General features: G+C 29.3%; 1 protein-coding gene across 5 annotated transcripts in view; it reads left to right on the forward strand.

Annotated features, from left to right (window-relative positions):
- The window catches only part of GEFmeso (Guanine nucleotide exchange factor in mesoderm), a 307,186-nt gene that overhangs the window by 231,353 nt on the left and 53,432 nt on the right, over window positions 1-22,401 (forward strand). For 4 of the 5 annotated variants that reach the window (XM_067048895.1, XM_067048894.1, XM_014415036.3 and 1 more), the window contains exon 2: window positions 14,950-15,111. In XM_067048895.1, coding sequence (XP_066904996.1) covers window positions 14,950-15,111 — 162 coding nt within the window. Of the gene's footprint in view, window positions 1-14,949; window positions 15,112-16,744; window positions 16,822-22,401 lie in introns of those variants that run through there. The other variant, XM_014415040.3, reaches the window with a different exon arrangement.

A 22,401-nucleotide genomic window follows, 5' to 3' on the forward strand; every position in this document is an offset into this window, starting at 1 on the left:
TTTAATTTAAAATCTGTATTCACATTTAGAATTACAGCTCAGAAATATTCAATGAAATAAATTTAAACTAAACTTCCACAGTATTCAATTAATTATATTTAAAAACTATAATAATCAGACATATTAAATTAAAACTGCTCTTGGGTTTCGGGAAAAAAAATTTTTTTTACTAATAATTGTATTCTAGAAGAGAAGATTACTTATTGATAAAAAATAATTAAATATTACTAAATAATGGCATCATTCATAAATAACTCAGTCATGCCAATTATATCGGAAAAGTTTTTATTCATTAACATTTTAACCTAGTAAAAGATCATTCCAAAATTTAAAAACTAACAATTTTGCATTAAATTTGTATAAGGTATGTCATTAAATATATAATATTACATCCGAGATTATAAATAAATCTTTTGGACTAATATTATTTGTATGTGTCTTATAGTTTGACTAAAAGTTATATAAAAATACTTACAGTTGGATTATGAATGCCTGTTTTACAAAGATAATGTGTTATGTAACCAAGTGCATCTGTTTAATATTGTAACTTAAATACAATCATGAAAATCATACAATTCAATAAAAAGACACCTTTCAGTTTGATATTATTATACCCAATATTTATATTACGGTAAAGTAATTAAGTTCGAATGGGGTACTCTTTAAATTATTCAAATAAAACTTAAAGTGCTTTTAACATATCTTTTACGCTAATTATTTTTCACAGTTGTGTCTATTATGTCTACTTGTGTATGTATATATAGGCAATATTCAGTTCTCTGTGGGAAAAAAACAGTCTTCTATTAAGTCACATTCCGTATGCATAGACGTTTGTCCCTGAACTTTATTTATAGTGACTGCAAAACGTTACTTTAACGGCGGGGAGGTATTATCCTGAATTTCTGAACAGTTTGCCAGATCGCCTAACGTTCACTCCAACAAAATCATTGTCTTTATACATAGTATAGATTTGGACCTACTAAATACTAATGATTTATTTACACAGTACGATGTTCTATTCATATATTACCGGTAAAATGTAAACAGAATACAAAAAGCAAAGGTAATAAAATCATGTTACTAATTTAATCATATTAACAAGAGAAACATGGATAGTTTTGAAAAGTAAATTATTAGATAAACGTTTACAGATTTGTTATAAACATATAACATAAATCTGTAATATTTTATTACAAAACTTGTATGGAATCCCAGAATCCCTCTCCCTCTCAAATATGTCATTCTTAAACTTATAAAGCTGCAAATCATGAACTTTCTTTTGGTATAATTTAGGAATGGACACGGTTTAGCGACTATAAAGTTCCCATAATACCGATGACAGAAACATAACAGCGTTTATTAAATAGGTCATCAGCTATGTAACACAAACATTACCCACATATGTAAAAGAATAATAAAATTCAATGCTTTATTAGGGTTTTATTGTATTGAATTTCATTACTTTTATCAGATTTATGAGTTTACATTTACCTTTATTTTATCTATAAGTTTTTTATTCGATGATAATTTTTTTTCCAGCACCGTTTATTAATTTTTTTAATAACATACAATTCTCAATTAGGGTATGTACATCAGAAGAAAGGAAACAAAATCTTTGTTGTTACTTTTTTTACGCACTAACTGCTTTCAAAAGCTCTAGTTTATAAAACCATTGTTGATGTTGATATATTTTTTTACTAGTTGTGTTTATAATGCATACCGTTACCAAGTCAAATAATGTACTTTCTTTTGTGCCCTTGACATATTTCTTTTAATTTTATTTAGAAAATGTCATCAAATATAGTCCGACCAGATGGCAACATCCTTCGGTCGAGACGAAAATAACACATAAAAACTATAGGCATGAGTGAAATTTATAAATTACAATTTTGACATTTGGAGGTTCTACAATTTATTAGCTAGCTCAGTACAATACAATCTCTAGTGATAAAAGTTAACAATTACTAAAATAAATATAAAGTAAAAAAAAAAAAATCTAAACAATAAAAAAATAATAATAATAATAACTGGAAGGGCTTTGTAGTGAATAATAATGCTGCAAATTATTACTGAAATAGCTAACATTATGTTGTCCACAAAATCATGACTTTAAGACATTGTTTATTGTCAATCAAGGCGAAATTCGGAAACATTTAATGATATCATGTCTTATTTAATAATGTTTTTAGTCTTATTGTAAAGCCGAATGGCAAGTTTAAAACCTTAAATATGTAAAATCACGCATCTTTTTGGCTGAAAATCGGATGAGTAAGTGATATTGGATTCAACTCCTTGGCAAGAAAGAAGGGTGAATATTATCTATTTAATATACCAAAATATTGACACGTAACTTCCGTGTCTGTATTTTATATTTATCTTGTAGATCGACACATTTAATATAAAAAATATATATGTGAAAACAACTTTGTATTTTTTTAAAAAAAAATATGTGCTATCTAAAATATTATTAGAATTAAATAATGAATGAGATATACAGTTTTATTTATCTCTAAGGATTTAATTAAATTATAGATTTTTTCGTGTTTTAAATACCTAATATATATTTTTCATAATGGCCGCTTCCCACTCTCCAATTATCTTTACCAATTTACTGTTTATATTTTATTACTGGAATGCTTAAGGTTTACCTTCCTCTACTTGCATATTCTTAAATATAGCTATTTGTAACTAAACCAGGATGGTAAACAGTGTTTTGTAAGAAGCCAAGAGGTATCGATATTTACCAAGATCCTTGTCCAAGAAACATTCCGAAATCAAAGCGATGCCTTAACAATGACGAAAAGGTCAAGGCTGCCACCTACGTTTCCGGCATGTTTCACTGAATATAGAAAGTGGCTACACATGTTCCAAGTTTACAAAGTAATTATTCTGGTTAGCATTTCGGTTTTTGTTGCACCTAGAAGGAGGAGAGGAAAAAAAGAGGGAACTGCATTCTGTTTTCTTCGCACGGCCGCTACTTTCTCCAAAAGGCGAACAATAGATCGTGCCTACTTTCCTGATTGTTAGTTCTTAGAGGCTTGCCGCAAATGACTTCTTGATGAGGGGAAATTAGCTGAGTGTATCCTTTTGAAGGATTTAGAAGGTGTAAATGGTTCGGAATGTAATGAATATGTAATGAGCTAGTATCGGGGAGGCGCGCACACCTCTGCACCATCTTCCGACATCTCCTCACTGTCCTAAATATATTTGGTTATAAGCTTAAATATGTTTTTATTAGGTAAACTTGTCAGATAACGCTTTAATTAGTCATAGTTATGCGTGTAATCATTTTACTGATAAAAAATCTTGTTTTTCATTACATTTTGGAAAGTAACTTGCTTAAACTACATTGGTAAGAATAGTTTTATATAAGTATGTATGACATTTTTATAATAATTTTGTTAAGTTAATTTAGTTTATAGATTATATAAATAGCTCAGCGGTACCGCATTATGGTACTAACTCCAAGGACCTAGATTCGAATACGGCTGTAATAGATAATTATTTATTAATTCGTACTCCACAGGGTTGATTCACGCCTACAGTAACAGAATAAATAATTATGTTAGTAACGCTCTGAGCTAGCTCGCTCTCATATATAGCGATTGAACGCAAAAGTAAAAAAAAAAATTGTAAACACATTAGTTAACTGAGTGCACTCATTTCAAATGTTATGAAATATATGGATATGCTGTGTGACTGATTAAAAGAAAAATCAGTTATTCCTTGCCAAAAACATTCACACTTCGCCTAAATTTGTGAACAAATGAAAACTATAACTTGATACTTTTCGCTCAAAGGCTATAGTGTGTGTGCGCGTGCGTGTGTGAGTGGTGCTATAAAAGTGCCTTAGTTAAAGGTAAAGTATTGATCTAAAATTAAGGTTTTATTTGTTTTATTTTATTATGTTACCTAACTATGTACATATTAGAATAAAAAGTAATCAATTACAAGTGGTTTATTACCTGAAAATGAGAGTCTTATGAGTGTAATAAAAAAGTAATAGAAAAACTCTCATGAGTAAACCAAACATATATATAAAAAATATGAAGAAAAGATGGTTAGGAGTCAGAAAATAACACCAGTAAGTTGTAAAACCTTATTTAACAGTGCCAAAGTTTCGGTCAGAATTTCTAGCCTTCATCAGAGCTAAGAACTACGTATGGGTTCGGAAATCTAAGTACACTTAACAAAACGTTGGCACTATTTAATAAGTGTTTACAACTTAATGGTGTTATTTTCTGACCGCGCTCCCAACCATCTTCTCTTCATATATATTATCCAAGATCAACTATCTTCTCATTATATGGTATAGACAAGGAAGTATATTACTATAGTTATATATATAATATTAATATAGTTAGTTTAGTTTTTTAAATTATCAGAAAAATTGGTTTTAATAAATTAATTACATTTTAAATCAATAACACCTCCTGTCCTACAGTATCCTTTCTAGATACACCACTAACGCCTGTTGAACAGATTCGATACTTAGGACTCCATCTTGACAAGAGACTTACTTGGAATCCACACACAAGACTGAAACGACAAGAAACTGCTCGTAGATTCCGATTGCTACAACACTTACTGAGAAACGTTCTAAACTTCCCATTCACTACAAAAATTAATATACACTACGATAATCAGACCAATTTGGACATATAGAATTGAGCTCTGGGGCTTCACCAAACCATCAAATTCCTCCCGCATCCAATCCTTACAATCCAAAATCCTACGTAAAATCCTTGATGCTCCTTATTACGTTACAAATAAACGCATTCACAAAGACCTTAACATCCCATTCGTTGCAGATTTGGCACAAAACAGATATGCGTCTTTTCATTCCAAACACCTTAACCATCCTAACCAATTAATTCTTAATCATTCATCCTTAACGATCCCTGATAATTCTTCTAGGCGTCTGAAAAGAAGATGGCCACGGGACCTTCTAATTTAATGTATATGAAACATACAACATATTTACTTATGTATTATTTTGTACAGTTGTAAATTACATTAAATAAATTTTTAAAAAATCAATAAGTAAGCTAACCAAATCTATTTTTTTTGTCATTTCTTCATGAAAACGACTTTTTTTAGGGTCCATCCTAGACTCTCGGCAGTCGCCGACTAGAAGACTTGGCCATATAATATCTTTAATAAGAGCCTATAAATAACTTTCATATAAGAGTTGAAATATTTAAGATCACCTGAGCGCATAACTATCTAAAATCAATAACTGAGCATTGGCTTGCATCTGTCCCACAAATCACCGACATGATGGTTGCTTTCTCCCTCAGGGTTGTTCAGTTGACACGGGTCCAAATTGGTCAATTAGTTGCAGTACGTTTCGGGAATCGTAATATAATCTTCGGCATTTCCCTCGACCGCTGTAGAGAAAGCTGAAATCCTTCGTATCCATCCCATGTGTTCCAAATCAGATTTCTTAGTTTTCAAATCGATGCTCAAGGGTTCATTTTAACATTTTTTCGTTTATGGACATTATATTATGACTTGCGAAATCATATGAAAGAATATTTCTCGCTTGGTGTTGCATCTACGGGTTCAAAGGAGCAGCTTGTCTAATCGATTAAGAACAACAACAGCTAAGCTTTTCACTCGATTTTCTTGATGTAACATCTTGCAGAAACCTCATTGTGAGTTACCATGCAAACTGTTGGGTAATTTTTTTCACTCAAAAAACATTGTATCCGAATAATTATCTAAATTAAATATTTTGAAAGTACTTTCTGAGGCACGGTGCGTTTCATATTAAATGTAAGTTTTAAAATAAATCTCCATTTGCGTTAATTTTAGTGGCATCTTCTTAGCTCTACCGAGCAAATGATTCATGCATTCCACTTATTCCTGATAAAGCCCTGGAGTCGGAAGTTCCGAAAACGGTAGTGCGTCGCTCCATGTCCTCTTGTTCTTCGGTACATGTTTTCGGGGTCTAATTTTGGATTCTGAACAGCACAGGCCTGGGTAGCCCATACTAAGTACTGGAGGACCTTCGCCGGATGCGGAGGAAACGGGCGTTCCTTTGTATTGTCAGCGTACCACAATACTCCTTCAGCAGTAAGGAAGATCTTGTACGAACGAAGACCTACACCGAATCGTAAATATTGAATTCTGTGTTTGTCGATTCCTTTGATCTTGTTCATCTTGTGAAATATTGTTCAAATTTAGAGGCGATATATATGTTGATCCCGAATGGTAATACATAGTTGATTAGTCTGAGATATTTATTATTATCTGAAGAAAAAAAAAAGGGTAAAATGAAAATAACTCATTATTTTAATATGAATACATAGTACCATACTTCTATTTTATTTAACTATATCGTTAAACATTAATAGCTCTTGCATCACTGAAATATTTCATTATATAAGCGTCATTATCTGAAGATTTCACTTCCTGAAATCTCAATAATAAAAATATATAATTTCGAGTTGCAAATATCCATACCTACTTAGTTGCATACAAAATGTTATAGTGAGGGAGTGAAGTGTAAATGAGAGAGTGAAAGAAAAATGTTTGAACGTACAGTTTTATTTTATGTTTTTGATTGATGGAATACTCATTTAATAAATGAATAAATTAGTAAGCGAGTTGAAAATGAATTTTCAAAGTGTCTTACCAAGAGGGTTGAACACGTTAAGGGAATTTTTAAAAAACAATCTTTTTTATTTACTACGTATAAATCTGATTTGGAGGTAAAATATAACTTCCATAGTGGAACAAAATGAGTGGGATAGTTCATAAGTTTCCCATTGACTGGCGCCCACGTCTGAGGTTAAAAATGTACTAGAAGTGTAATATTCACATTTTCAGAAACTAACCCTCATGAATTAATTTAAAAATTAATATTCGTCGTTGATAGAAGGCCAAAATGCTATATTCGTATTTTGGCACCTTGGATTTAGTTTTAACGTGGTTTTCGGTTATCTTAGCAATAACAAAGAAACTTACTGAATTTGTGAGGTTACTAATTAAAAATACGAAATGATCAATTGAGGTATATCAGAATTAAATAATAGCTGCTACTTCAAATCTCTATTCAAGATTCTCTTAGAAATTTTCATATCGTCTCATTGTCATTGGACGGACTATATGTCATTTGTTACTTGTATTCAATTTTTTTTCCTTTATAATTTGTCATTGTTTATTTCTACATTATCTATTATATTAACAATAGAACATTAACTGTTGTTAACTGTAAGCAGTGTATATGTATCAATAAATAATAAATTGTAAATTAGGAAAGGAAGTAGTTAATTTCTTTATTATTATTGTTATTTTTGTGCTGTTCCTCAATTATGTATTATAATTGTTCCTTCTATAATTTACTAGATTTTCCAGACTCTTAAAGTGTTGTATGAAGTAAAGTTTATGAATTTGATGTATGTTTATACAAGAAATTTTCTTTTACAAATAAAGAAAGTTATTATCTATCTAGATAGATAATAAGTTTATTTATACTTACTATATATTACTTTATCTTACCATATATATATATATGGTAGTTATTTATTTATATGTTATATGGTTACTTAATCCTCCTCAAATTTATTTTCTACTGGATAAATTTCAGAAGTAAATTCAATTTGATCTATGTGTTCTAATTTCCTTTTTCACTTTCATCAGAAATTCGCAAAGAAGATTATTCCTGGCTTATTTACATTCATGAGACTATGTAGCACTAAATCCTGTTCAGTTGGGAAATTAGCTTAGAAAGTGTTGCCGCATCCACCTCACTATCGTTCACGAAACAGGAATCCATGTACCTGTGATATTTGCATGAGAAACTGGTTGTATTTCATGAATATGTAAAACTATCCATTTCAGTTTAGTTTGATAACGACATAAATCATGTGCATTTTTATTTATTGCCTATATTAACAACTATTCTATATACCTATGTTATTTGGTAGATCGCTACTGTTTTAAGTTATTTTATAATAATTTACAGTTTTAGATATTTCTTGTACCTTATTCAAATTAAATTTTACCTTAACTATTCGCCTCGTTTTTTTCTTCTTTTTTGATTTATATCCGGTCATCTTTCAGTATTTATTTTTGTAAAATACAATTATTATATTATAGGATTCTGGTCCCAGTGTGGTAAAAAAAGGTATGCTAAAATAGCAGAATAAATAATTTATTTGTAGCCAACGTTTCACCCCACTTTGGAGGACTTCATCAGAGCTAAATGACATTTTAAAGTATGATATTATATGACACTATATAATATACAATATAGATATACAAGAATAAACAAAGGAAGTAATAAAAAAAAAATCAAGTATAATTTTAACATAAAAATTTTTATAATGCGACTGTTTATATTGTTAATGCTCCTACTATTGACTGTTTATATTGTTAATGCTCCTACTATTGACTGTTTAATGCTCCGACTACAAGTATGAAAACAAATTGTTCTTTACTAATGTTGGGTATCCAGTTTCTCATCCAATCCAATGCAGTTGGACAGCACAACATTTTTATTTTTCATTAAACTGTTTTTATCGCTTTAATGTATACTAAATATATAAACAACTTATAATCAATTCATTAAGGTCAACTAACAATTATCAATTATTACCGTAAAATTAAAATTATGCAATCATTTTATCCACAACGCATTACTTTTTTAATTTGCTAATCCTTAAAAACAATATTATAAAGAATCATTTAATATGAAAAAGTAAAGGTCTATTTACAAATCACGGATAGTGTTTCAATTGAAGTAAAAAATTGAAACAAGCAAATGCCTTTATAAGGACATATTTAATTTCTAAATTCTACAGATTGCAATGAGTGCAAACTTACACAATATATTAAACAAATATACGAACGATGCCATTGAAGAAATATCTAATTAAATTTAGTACATTGCAAACGATACTGATTAAAATATTGGATTTCCAAATTAAAGTAATACCATAATAAACATCACATTTTCGGAACATTCTCAACGGTCCTACCAAGTGAAGAAATCAGATAATACCCTGACTATATTACTTAAAGCAAAAGGTTGGAAGCGGTATTTTAAGCAACACCAGCCGTTCCTTCTCTCTCTTTCAGAAACAGACCAGTATCTGTAGCACTTAGGAGCTCTTTGATAACCGAGACGTAGATGAGAAGATATGCCAAACACGTGGCCGGCAATAAATAACGCCACGTGTAGGGTACCAGGTGGTCCAAGCTATTTGACTGATTGGTATTAATAAAGTTTTAGGGATATTAAGTTATTCCTAGGAATCGGAATACGAGTATTCAAAAGTTGTTTTATTAACGTTCTAATATGTACACTTATGACAAAACTTGCTTTGATAGCTTATCTAAGCACAGAATTTTTCAATTAAACTGTACTGCATGTATAAAAACTCAATCTGGACTCTTATAAAACCATATAATTATTATTATTTAATTTAAGAAAACGTAAAATTTGAGTTACAGCAAATAATTTTTTTATTAGGAATTTACACTATGATTACATAGGTAAAGTTCACACATTTATAACATTATAACCAATGGTCAATATTAATACTATTATGAATTTTTTAATACAAATTAATAATAAGCATAAACTGATAATGATATCATTGATCAATCAGTAAATGTGGTCTAATTAAATTTAATGCAATCTTATTAAATTTTATCTTGTATTGAACATATGAAATGAATTATGAATTTTCTTTTTTTTTCTTATTTATTATCAAAACGAGACCTTTTTATAATTCGTGCCACAACCAAGAATCTCTCGTATTGAGGCTTACCACAACTGTAATCCTCTTTTTCAAACTCCTATCTCTTCCTGTACTCTATGATAGTATGAATTTTTTCTCCTTACATAAATTTTGAAATATATATACATAATGCAAATAGTTAATAACTATTATTTATACAATAAAAATATATGTAGCCATATATATATGTAAACCATGTAAGCTAATTATAAATTTCCAATAACGCTAAGCTTTCATTTAAACCACTTATTAAATTGATATTATTAAAAAATCTTTATTTTATTGTTTTTATTATTCTTTCTTATGAAGGTATATATGGTAGTAAAAATAAAAAAAAAATTTCAAAAAATATAATGCTTAAAAAAAAGTAATTAAAAAAATAATATAACAATATTTTTTTGAATTTAAAAATAATGAATAATACTTAATAAGGCTTCTGAATTTGCTTTTATTCGGCGAGATTCACAAATTCCTTTGACTAAGGACAGAATATGACAGTGGGACAATTTGACTGTTCATTATTTTTTGTATAGTAAAAACTATGTTAATTATTCTAAAAAAAAAAAAAAAAAAACCAAAACAACAATAAAAATATAGGGGTTTGGAAAAACCTGGATGTAACAAATTGTCTTTTTCGATATGAATAACCCATGTACACATTTTTTAAATATTATGATTAAAGATATAGAAAAAAAAATTAAAATGTTTCAACTAATATCACCGAAAAATAAGTATTCTTTCATTTATCGACGCTTATAAATGATTATAATTTTTCGTTTTCTGAAAACTATTTTTATAAATCCTATTTTCAGCTGCATCCTGAGCTTTGAGTTATTTTGTGTATGAGAATTATTTCATAGAACTTCCTCACTTTTTTTTTTACTGTCGTATTATAAATTTTTATTTTATGTCTCTAGTCACTGTATAAAATAACTTTCGTGCCTGATTGTAACTTGGCGCTGTATGATTACCATAAATCGGTTCTGAACCAATGCAAGGAAGCAGGGCGCTGTTTTTGGTCAAAGGTACCTGAAACAAATAAAATGAAGACTTGGTGATTCTGAACCTCTACCGCCAATCATCGAAAATCGCCGTGAACAATGCATCATAACCCGACTCAGGATAGGTCACAAGGACCTTCTTGAAAAAATTTTTTCTCCGACATGTTATAGTGTAAATGTATCCTGATATACATATTTGTATACGACACCTAAAAATTAAGCAAATAAATAAATAAAATAACTTTCATCTGTTGTCGAAGTAAATGTTTATTGACGACCTTCACACAATTGCTTCAATGTCGACTTAAAGTAACGATGAGCTAAATCGTTACCACACCTATTTCTTATAATTAGTCATCGCATCCTTCAAGAAATATATGTCTTTTCCGTACGCTATCTCTCTACCTACGTTCCAGATAATAGATACGTAAAGTAAGTTATTCACACCCAATAATTTCAATACCATGACTGATTATTAAAATTATTATTGGTGATGAGCAATGTTTGTAAATAAAATTAATTATTAATCATATCTTAAGCATTTTTCTTAACTATTGTACTTTTCTCTGTTTAAATATTTACTTAAATCATTTAAGGGATATTACTGTTCAGATTTATTATCGAACCTATAAACGTAATTGATAAATATTGATAAATTTTATCGTTAAATTATATATCTAAATATTTATACATATATACTTCATAAGTATATATTGTTTGTGTATTTAATTTATCAATTTAAAAATATAAATTTTTTAATAGTAATAAATTACAATAATTTTGCCAATAAATATCGTAATAATAATTTTATAATTAAGCTAACATAAATACAGAAATAAAGCAAATTAAATACAGTACTTCCAGAATGGTTACTCACTGATCTAGAAAATTTTTATTAATAATTAAATAGTGACCCAGAAAACATTGTAGGCATAAAATAATAGTTCAAAAGTCTGTGTATAGATTTGAAACAAGATAATTTTGTCAAGGATATGCCAAATAAAACGAAAAAAAAGACTAGCACTTGAGTCCAGTTATCTGAGGACTCAGATAACGCTTATTTTTAACTATTTATGTTCTGAGTATAAGTAATCTAATTATATGCTAACCCAAATATTTGAATTTTAAATATATTCCCATCGCTTTTGATATCATTTTTACATATTTACATATTTTTACCCTTAGTTTTTAGGATTTATTAATTTTACAAAGTAATACTTCTACTAGTATTTCGTTCAAAAGTTCAAAAAAGTACTTAAGTATTTTCAAAAACCTATTTATATAAAAAACATCCATACTTTTAAAAACCTCATTACACCAAAATTAAGCAAAGAAAAATTATTCAGAATATTATTCTTGGGTAACTAAGTGGTCAATGTCTCACTATTAATATCATCAAATCTTATAACCACAACATCACATTATTTCATGTTATAGTAAATACCCCACAAACAGACCACTACAGAATAACCAAATAGGCTGTGTGTTAACAGCTGTTTGAGTGGCGAAGGATCAGAACTAACATTATTTATCTTCTAATTAATTTTTTTTTTATTTTTGGATTTGAGGTTAAAACTTTTTCAAATGTCAAAATTGTTTTTGAAGTAAGTCCTTGAAAAATACATACGGCGTCAAAATTTCGAAAAAAGGACTACACACTGATTGATATTTTAAAACTAGGTCGTCTTATCAAGGAAAAATGATAAATTATTAATTGCAAAAATGTACTTCTTCACTGTTGTATTTTATATTATAATAATACAATATATCTATCCGTGTTGTTTAGTTGAATATAAATGGATCTATTTTAAAATTAATCGATTTATTATATTATCTTTCAATATATCCAATTTCTTTTTAAATAACATAACACAAAATAAATTGGTTATATTAATCTTTGACAATCATAAAATCAATTAAATTAGTAACAATTCATATGTCTTGACTTGTATTTAAAAATATTTATGTTTATTGCTTTCAAATTTTAGGAAACTTATTTGGACATATTTCTTTTATAAGGAACAATAACTTATTATATAAATAAATTAATGTAGACATGAATTGATTTTAAAACCCCAAATTTAGGACAATTGAAAAAAATGTAATAAATTAAAAAACTCATTATTGCGATATTTCATCCCAAATCCTCGTCTGTTGGGTTGACTTGAAGCTAATCCTAATCAAAAATTATCTCACCTAGTTTATCTCAAAATTCATCCCCAACATGTCCATTATCCATTTTTGTTTCAATGAACAACCTCACTTACACATATTAAATTACTTTAACTCAAATTCAAAATCATTCAATTTTTTTTCAATATGACCTCGACCATTTATATTAGACACTTCTGTGACCACGTTTATTCTGTTCAAGTCATTTCGTAATAATAAAATAGAAAGGTTTACAAGATCTGGTAGCCGACGTATATCATTAAACAAATGCCAATAGTGATATTCAAGCTTTTAATATTCAAGGTCTTTGCGCTCATAGTACTAGAACTCAAGAGGAGAAAAGAGGCAGTTATTTCACGCCAATTTTTGATTACTTTAATGAAAACTATGTTTAATTTCTGGTCTCATTGATGAGTCTGACAAGTATTGGTAAGGGGAATAAAAAATGGCGGACTTTTCAAAACGTTAACAAAAATTAATTTTTATTTTGGACCTCTATACTTTTAAAACTACCAACAACATTAGAAAACCTAAGAGAACGTCATTTAAAGAGGAAATTTTCTAAAATATTATCCCTAATAGAGCTATTTACATTTAATAATATAGCTTTTTAAAAAGTAACGTTTAATAAAAATGTTTTACAGAATGTACTGAAAGATCAGTAGTTGGTGAAATTATTATGAGAAATCTATACCTCAAAAACCATTCAACGTACAGATATCTAGTAGCACTCAAATTAAAGGAAGTTTATTAGACGATAAAGTAGTTTATGACGTCTACCTGCGTAACAGTAGTAGTTGTTATGATATTTGCTAAAATAAATTAATTTGTTGTTGTTCGGACAAAATTGCATGAGAAAAATTTCAATATTCATATGCGAATATCATAACTACTACCCCTACGAAAATACGTGTCATAAACTACTTTATAGTAATTTAAATTTCCTTTATTTTGAGTGCTGGCCGACATCTTTACGTATTATGGATCTAGAGATATATTTTTGAAAAATCAAGCATTTTATCCGAACAACTAGAGATTAATATTTTGTGAATTTATTTAGTCAAATATTATAAAAACTACTACTCTTACTAAGAAAAACTACTTCATAATACATTTAATTAGCTGAGTGCTGGCAGGCATCTGTACGCCCTATGGTTTCTGAAATAAAGGTTTTCATAAATCAAACTTATTGCCCGAACAACAATAAATCAATTTATTTTAGCACATGATAGTATCATAGGCTATGATAACTACTATTTCTATGAAGGTAAAAGTAATAAACTACTATATAGCACATTAAACTAGATTTGAATGCTAATAGACATCTATATCTCTCATAGTTCCTTAGATGTATATTTCTCAATTCACTAACTACTTATCTTTTAATACATTTTTATGAAATGTTGCTTTTTAAAAAGCTATATCTTGAGAGCTATTGGACGAAAATAGCTCTATCTATATTTCAGCAAATTTACTCTTCTTCAAATAATGTTCTTTTAGATTTTCTAGTGTTTTTGGTAGTTTTAAAGATATAGTCTTCCGAATGAAAAATTAATTTTTTTAACGTTTTGAAGCAGCTGCCATTTTGTATTCCCCCAACTTATACTTGGCAGACTCACCAACTTTGAATATTAATTATACATATTTTCATCAAAGTAATAAAAAATTAGGATGAAATAACTGCCTTTTTTCTCATCTTGGGTTCATGTACTATTAAGTTTTCGACGGACACACGGAACAAGTACGGAAGAAGTAGATAATAACCGAGACATTACTTGGCAGACTCATCAATTTTGAGTAGTTATTATATATAGTTTTCATTAAAGGTATCAAAAATTGGTGTGAAATAACTGCCTTTTTTCTTCTCGGTTCTTGTACTATCAGCAGACCAAGAGAATTCCATCTTTCAAATCGTAAACAATTCCTAACTTAAAACCACAATACATTAGATAAATATTAATGTCCTATTTATACATTACATAGATACATATTAATGTATTAATGACATGTTTGCCCGATTGCAGGTACGACGACAGACCTGGTGCCGACCCTGCTCAACATGTACGACACGCTGGTCGGGCGGCAGACCCTGAGCAGGCCTCAGGAGCCGCCCCCACCACCCCCAGTCTCCAGGCCCCTGTCGCAGGCTTCCATTGCTTCATCTTCTTCATCCTCTTCTTCTTCAGGTAATCTTTTACAGCTCTGTATCTATAGAAATTAACGAGAAATTAAACCACAGGGAAATATTGACGGTGTTTTAATAAGAAAAAATGCCTTTACTCAAATAAATAGATTTTTGTCATTTTTATGATTCATTAATTTTACACATACAGTAAGATCGATGGAGAATATTTACGATTTCCTTCAGCATCACCAAATAAAAAAAAAAATAATAATGCTAAGAAATATGGATCAGGAACAAAATAAATGTCGTTTTTTGTTTGGTTTATAACTACTAACTATGAACGATTACCAAGTTTTGGAGTTCAGGAGTAAGTTTTAGTTACCTTAAGGTCTCTGCCTAGTTTTTAAAAAAAATTTTAGATTTTTTTAAAGTTTTGGAATCGTAGTTTAGGTGTATGTAGGTTAAATTAAAATAATGGCTATGTATCAGCTTCTTAAACCAGCGAACAGCTCCTAAATGTGATATTTTGTATTGTAATTTGATAATACAGTATTGATCGCGATGAAAACACCGAGTTGTAGATGTCTACGTTCGCATGTTGGAAACTTAGTCATTATCAGTTCAACTGAAGGGTCAAGGAAGATCCTTCGAATCTAGAGTTAGTGTAATCTTCTTTTGATGTTAACTATTCCCAACTAAAAATAAAATGTCTGCTCCTATTAGGCCTTTATGTAAACAAGTTCAATGATCGTTTCATTCTAACGTTAACTTTCTGGAGACCTGTTTATTCCAAGACTTTTGGTAAAAGATAGGTAAGAAGTTGTCGTGAAAGGGTTGAGAAGGTGTCATTCTTTCTCTTTCCCCCTCCAATTTTGATTTTAAAACACAAAAAGGAAATTTGAGAACACAGTTCAAACTACGACAATTATGGGAAAGCATTGCTCAAAGAGGTTATTATTTTGAAAATAGTATAAGCTATTTAGCGAGTTCAGTTTTCCAAATATGTTTAGAGGGAAGGTTAATCGATTCCAAAAAATACCCCTAGATCTTCCGGTTATGAAGGAATCCGTTCAAAATTGTTAGGAATTCTTGACTGCCTCTCTCTCCAAATAAGTTGTTATTGCAACATCTCTGAAAGGAAAGTTTGATCTAGGACTAAGTTCATCTTCATTCGTTATCCTTCAATCGACCCTAAGAAATTTATAAGTTCCTATAATGCTTTAAAGTACTCCAGGAATCAAATTAAAGGAAATTTTATGGAAAAATCGTCTTAATATCCAGAGAAGTTGATGATGATGGACCAATTACTCCACCTGCTGACAGATGCGATTCCCAACATATACAATACTGTGTACGCACTCAGTTCCTGTGATAGACTATCAGTTCCGGATGCTAGCTGCAGCATTTTACATATGTTTCCTGGCCGATATCTCTGGCTCGGACGACTCTCGAAACAATCCTCACTGTCCTATTACATAAGTTCTCAGAATGTCTTTTTTCTCCTTGTGCTGTTTCTCCTTGGAATGTTTTCCATCCGTTATCGTCGTGAAGAAGACACCATGTCTGCTGCAATCGTGTGACCCCTGTTATCATAATATCGTTACTCTGTTGCAATTGTGACATAAACGTGCCGCAGCTGTTCTGAGAATTACGTTATACATTTTGCGATTTGCTATTTTAGCTGATCCTTTATTATTGTCGAGGAAGCGTCAGTTTGCGTTTGGATTGGAACGATCAAGCAGTTAGCTAAGGGATTAAGAGCCCGACACAAGTAAGTCGCACTATCATTATAGTTTATATTGTGAAATGATTATTAATTGTTGTTTAAACATCTCTTCAACTTATTTTGTCATTTGGGCAAATTATATGGTAGCTTAATACGGATTTTTTTAACATTGTAGTAAACATTTAAGTGAACTTGTCAGGTTTACTTTAAAAACTTTCTCTGATTCATTTAAAACTCATTATTTATTTATTTTTATTATTAATATTAAGTAATTAAAATATAGTGTATATTCCAGTACCTTCAAATCATTTTTTGATGAAATTAGAAGTAATTTACCAAATATTTATCAAAATATCCATCTTACTTGGGGAAATTTATTCCATAATACTTCTAAAATAAATAGCATAATTAACCAAAGAACGTTTGATGACTTGAATAGTGAAGAAATATTTTTTTTTTTTGTAATTTATAACGTTGAGTAAATATTAACGATTGTAATTAAATGTAAATGTTTATTATTAGGTAAGTAATTTCTGGTATTTATTAGCAGGAACTTGATTGTTTTTAATCATAAAAACAGGTGATTGCTAATAAATACCTACGTTCAGCCATTAGTGTTAGGCAATAATCATTATGTTTCGTTTGAGCACCTACATTTGTTTTCATTTCAATTTAATTTTATTGGTTTTGATTGTCTCTACTCTTTATTTTTTAATTGTGGTTGGAAATAACAATAATCCATTATTTATGATGAAGTATAGTCCTATGCAGGTTTGTTTCGACCTGCGATCGTGGACTTTGTCTTTAATGTTTTTTGTTTTTTTTGTTCTCTATTTTTCTATTTATAGTTTTTCTCATAATTTTGTTTATATATCTCAATTAATACGATGTTAAATTTCACTCTTATCTCTATTACCACGGTCTGAATGTATATAACAGAACTTAATAATACAGAACAAAGAAAAAAAATTGTAACAGGAATAACACAATTTTCCCCACGGCATAGGTTAGTAGCCTGTGGAGTGATCTGTTTTTCTGACCTGTTCGGAGTAGATAAAGAAGTTAATTCTAATAAATAACAACAAATTAATTTAAATCTTACTGTGGTAATGTTGTTAAAGTTTGATTATGCTTGGTATACGCGCTATTCTAGTATTGAAAGAACTACGTTTGATAGGTACAGTAACTTGCTTCAATCGAACGCTATTGTTTTTCACCGTCTTCAGAATTAATTTTCTACTTTATCTTAAAAACAAAACATCATTAATTATATTTGAAAATAATCTGTTTAATAATTAAATAATTAGTTAATAGTCATATAATTGGAGAAAATGCATTAACATTACCAATTAAAACAACGCCACTTGTGTCAGTTCCTACTTTAGATTGAAAATTATATATAATATATTGTATTTCTATCATGCCGTCTAAACCATTTATTCGTATTAATATTTTATAAATTTTAATGACACCTTTATAAAATTAATTTTAAAAGGAGTCGAAAATGAAATTTAAACAAAAGATATTTTTAAGAGTAACCTTTTAAGGTTTACCACAATATATTGTTATGATCAAAAATTGGGTATTAGTCAATCAATCAACTCGAAGTTCTCGAGTTTTTTTCTGAATAAAAATTTAATATTTAGGCGAGTTTATAAGTTTGCTAATAACGTTTCTGGAAATTTTTAAAAACAATTTTTCACCATTGTTCTTCAACAAAGTACTCGAAATTTCTTGCGTGATGTTAAAAGCCGCTGCTATAAATACCTATATATTCTAAAACGTCAACATTTAGAGTAACTCTTTTCATAACAAATATAATTGAGTATATTGTTCAATTTTCCTCAGCATAAAAAGAGAAGTTTATTGATTTAATTTTTATGTCAGTTAATTGTTATGATAAGGTAAATTGAAACGTTTCAATCTCAAACATCAAAAATGAGGTAAAATAAAGAAATTCAATTTTTAGACTTTTGGACTAATATAACATTATATATTTTTAAGAAAAATTTCATTTTATTTCATTGATTTCATACGATTATAAAGAATATTCACCCTAGTTCCATTTGAAAAAAATAATAATAATTCTGGCCTTTATTTTAGAAAGAAATCAAACAACTAGTGACTTATTGAAGGGCAACCTGATTTTCTCTGTGATAAACCGACCCATTTTTAAGTCAAGACAATTATTATGTAAAATAAAAATTATATCGTGGCCAACACTTTTTCGGAGAAGAATAATTATTTGGTTCAACTCCTGACGTAAAACGGGGTTTCATTAATGGGTTTAATGAGTTTCATCGATTTTTTTCTTCTAAAATAAATTTCTTATTAATTGATTTTGCATTTTATTTTATGAAAAATTAGGATAGCTGTAGGTAATTTTCCATAAGATAACTTGTAATGTTTTTCTCGGAATTACTCTTACTCTATCTCTTGATGTTTGTTAGATTATCACTACCAGTCTATGAATAGAATTAATAACAAAACAAAATAATAATAAAAACATGTTTAAATTATCCTAGTATCAGGTCTTTGTTAATGTATTACTCATTATTGATAAATAAATTGGAAATTTCTTGCCAGTTATGCAATACTATTCTTGGATTTTACAAAATTATTATATTTTTATACCTTCAATGTATAAAGATGCTTTCAAACGGTCTTCTGATGCTTTACCTAATACCTTATCTATGAAGACATCAGTCCAAAATCGGTAAAGCATTTGCTCATCAGACATCTGACTCTCTGAAAACCCGTTTCTGTGAAATCATGCCGGTCGAATGCAATGACCATTAAGGGATGGAAAGAAACACTATGTGGAAACCGATGATCTTTTCTAAAGGGCACATCGTGGAAACTTCAAACAATTTAAGTCTATTTTAAGATAAAGCAGAGAATGGATTTCATCGGTTTCAAAATTTTAAAAATATCTGATGGACGACGTGACATACGTCATGTTCAGAAAGTAGTGGGTTCGATTCCCACCTGGTCAATCAACATTTATTGTACGGTCGAGAAAATCTTGACGTTCCCACTCTGGAACGGTATAGGTCTTCGATGGAAGACAAGCCAAGCAAAAAAAAAAAAACATCATGAAATTTTTTTTCTCTAGACTTGAGCAAGTCCTTTGACATTAGTCTCAAAAAGAAAATGAATACTTTCGTTATTGTGGTCATGATCCATTGTCTAGATCAGCTTCAAAGGAGTTATTACAGTAGTATGTTGGCCACACGTGCCGAAATCTCAATTTGTTTTTGCGGACACTAGAACAGTTACTCCAGTAACCTAAAAATGAATGTATTCTATTGGTACTGAAAAAAAATATATTTACGGCTTCTCACTGTTAATTTTTCCATGGGCCTATTTTTTTTATTTAATGAAAAACAAATTATTAAAATGGGGCATCTTGTTCATTTAGCAATAAGTTCTAGTACAGAGTCAATTATCATTTATAAATTAAATTAAGAAAATGAATAGTGAAGATGTTTTGGTTAAATTATAAATCCAGAACTAAATAACATTACAAAAATAATTAAACCTAAGCGTTAGATTGATAATAACTTTACAAAAGGAAAGTTTTAGTTTCTTATTGAGCTCTTTTCAGTCATTTATTAAATCGAAAAACATATGCACTGAATTTGCAGGCGATTTATTTTTCTAATACTAAGGATAAATATAACATGACTATTTTTTGATAAATTCTATGCAAGACAATAGATGATACATTCAAGATAATAAATATGTTAAAATAATTGACCACTTGAGGGAGCAAGTATAATTCATATCAGAATCTGTAGCTTTACAATCCACGAAGGGCTGCAGCACTTGGTAAGGAAGTTTTGTTACTACACCATCAATTGTGCAAGGAGGTGATTTGGTCAGAATCCCACTCGGCCGCCCGATGTTTGCTAAATTAAGGGTAATCACTTAATGAGACTGGGTGGACCCCGGAGGGCTGCAAGACCCACAGGGCTGACTCACGGCTACAGTAAAGCAGAAAATAATTTTATCTGCCGCAGCCTGAGTCAAGCCCAAATCCTTGGAGAAATTAACGAAGTGTCTTACTAATGAGCTATCCACTACAAATCAGATTATATATTATACAGTTCGTTGTTATCAAAACAATTCAGTTAAAATGCTACGAAGGGCTTTCGTAGGATTACATTTCTGGCTTGCAAACAGTAAATATATTGACTAGATTCGATGTCATCTCAATAAATAGCATTGACCAAGTAAAAGCGACTTCTTTAAATAAATAAATTTGTCATTAATTGAAAATACGAAATTGGTGACCTATTTATTATTAGTTTTTTATATTATCCTAAAGTACTGCTTTATTAATTAATAAATAAATATTTTTTCGGTTATTATAGTCGAATATTAGTTCCTCCAGTTATTTTCCAATATATTTGTGCCTTACTTAAATTTATTACACATAATGGTTAGTATTTTTTTAGTGGATTTTTTCTATTTTTAGTTCTTGATTATTTTTCCTTAAATTCCAATTTCTCTCTATTTATAAAAAAAAAAGTTAATAAATGTAAATTAAAATTATTGCTTCATAGTTATAAGATGACTTCAGCTTATTCAAACTGATGCACATTATATATAAGTATATTGTGTTGATGCTGGATAATAATATCAGTAACTTCATATCTTCATGTTTTAAATATTAGAAACAACTACCAGTTACAATTAATACTTTTTTCCTAAGCCCTTTATGTTCTTCCGATTGTTATATTTTCCTACATATTTGCATTTTAAGGAGACCTGCACAACATAATTTTATAAATTATGCTAAATCTGAAATTTATTTATTTAAGGGACTTTATTAACTTATATGCAATGTTAACTGTAACAGTGAAAATATTTCGTTCTTCTATAAAATATTTTATAATCCAACAAATAGATGTTTAACTTACTGGTTACCGTTTTATAATATTACAAAATTGTTACACTAATGCTTTAAAGTTGCTACATACCATCTAAACTAAGAGCGGTGGGGTTGGTTGAAGCTGTATAAGGAATGCCAATGCACAAACCACACTTGTACTAACTGAACTTCTAGCTAACCTGGGAAGCTTTGAAATTATATTGCGACACAGTTTCAAAGTTTTTAAACCCCAGCCATGAAATTAATAATTACGGTTCAATTGTTCGTATTGATAACACCGTTATCTTATTCGTTTCGAATCACAGCCTCAATATTGCAATTAAAAAATCTTGATTAATCATGTAATCATTGCGGTGCATTTTAAAGGGCCTCTGTTACTGTTCTTTTATTACTTTCTTGGAAAACTCCGTCATCTGAGCCTTTTCTCCATCATCTTGACATCAACGTTCGTTGATAAGAAAATTATCTGGACAACCAATCATGAAATTATTCTAATTTTTTTTTCATTGCATATTATCATTTATTGAATTTGACAAGAGGTACAAAATTTAATCTTATGTGGACTGTATTTCGAAAAAACAAAACAAGAAATGTTGAACTGAAAATTCTTATGGAATAAAATAATTTTTTTTCCATAAATTATTTAAAAACTAAAAACTTAATTAGGAACAAAACCATTCAATGTTCATAGATTGGCTTTGATCTCCATGATTAATTAGCCACTTTGA

The sequence above is a fragment of the Halyomorpha halys genome, unplaced genomic scaffold (assembly GCF_000696795.3).
Source record: "Halyomorpha halys isolate HHAL.00 unplaced genomic scaffold, Hhal_1.1 Scaffold91.1, whole genome shotgun sequence".
NCBI lineage: Eukaryota > Metazoa > Arthropoda > Insecta > Hemiptera > Pentatomidae > Halyomorpha > Halyomorpha halys.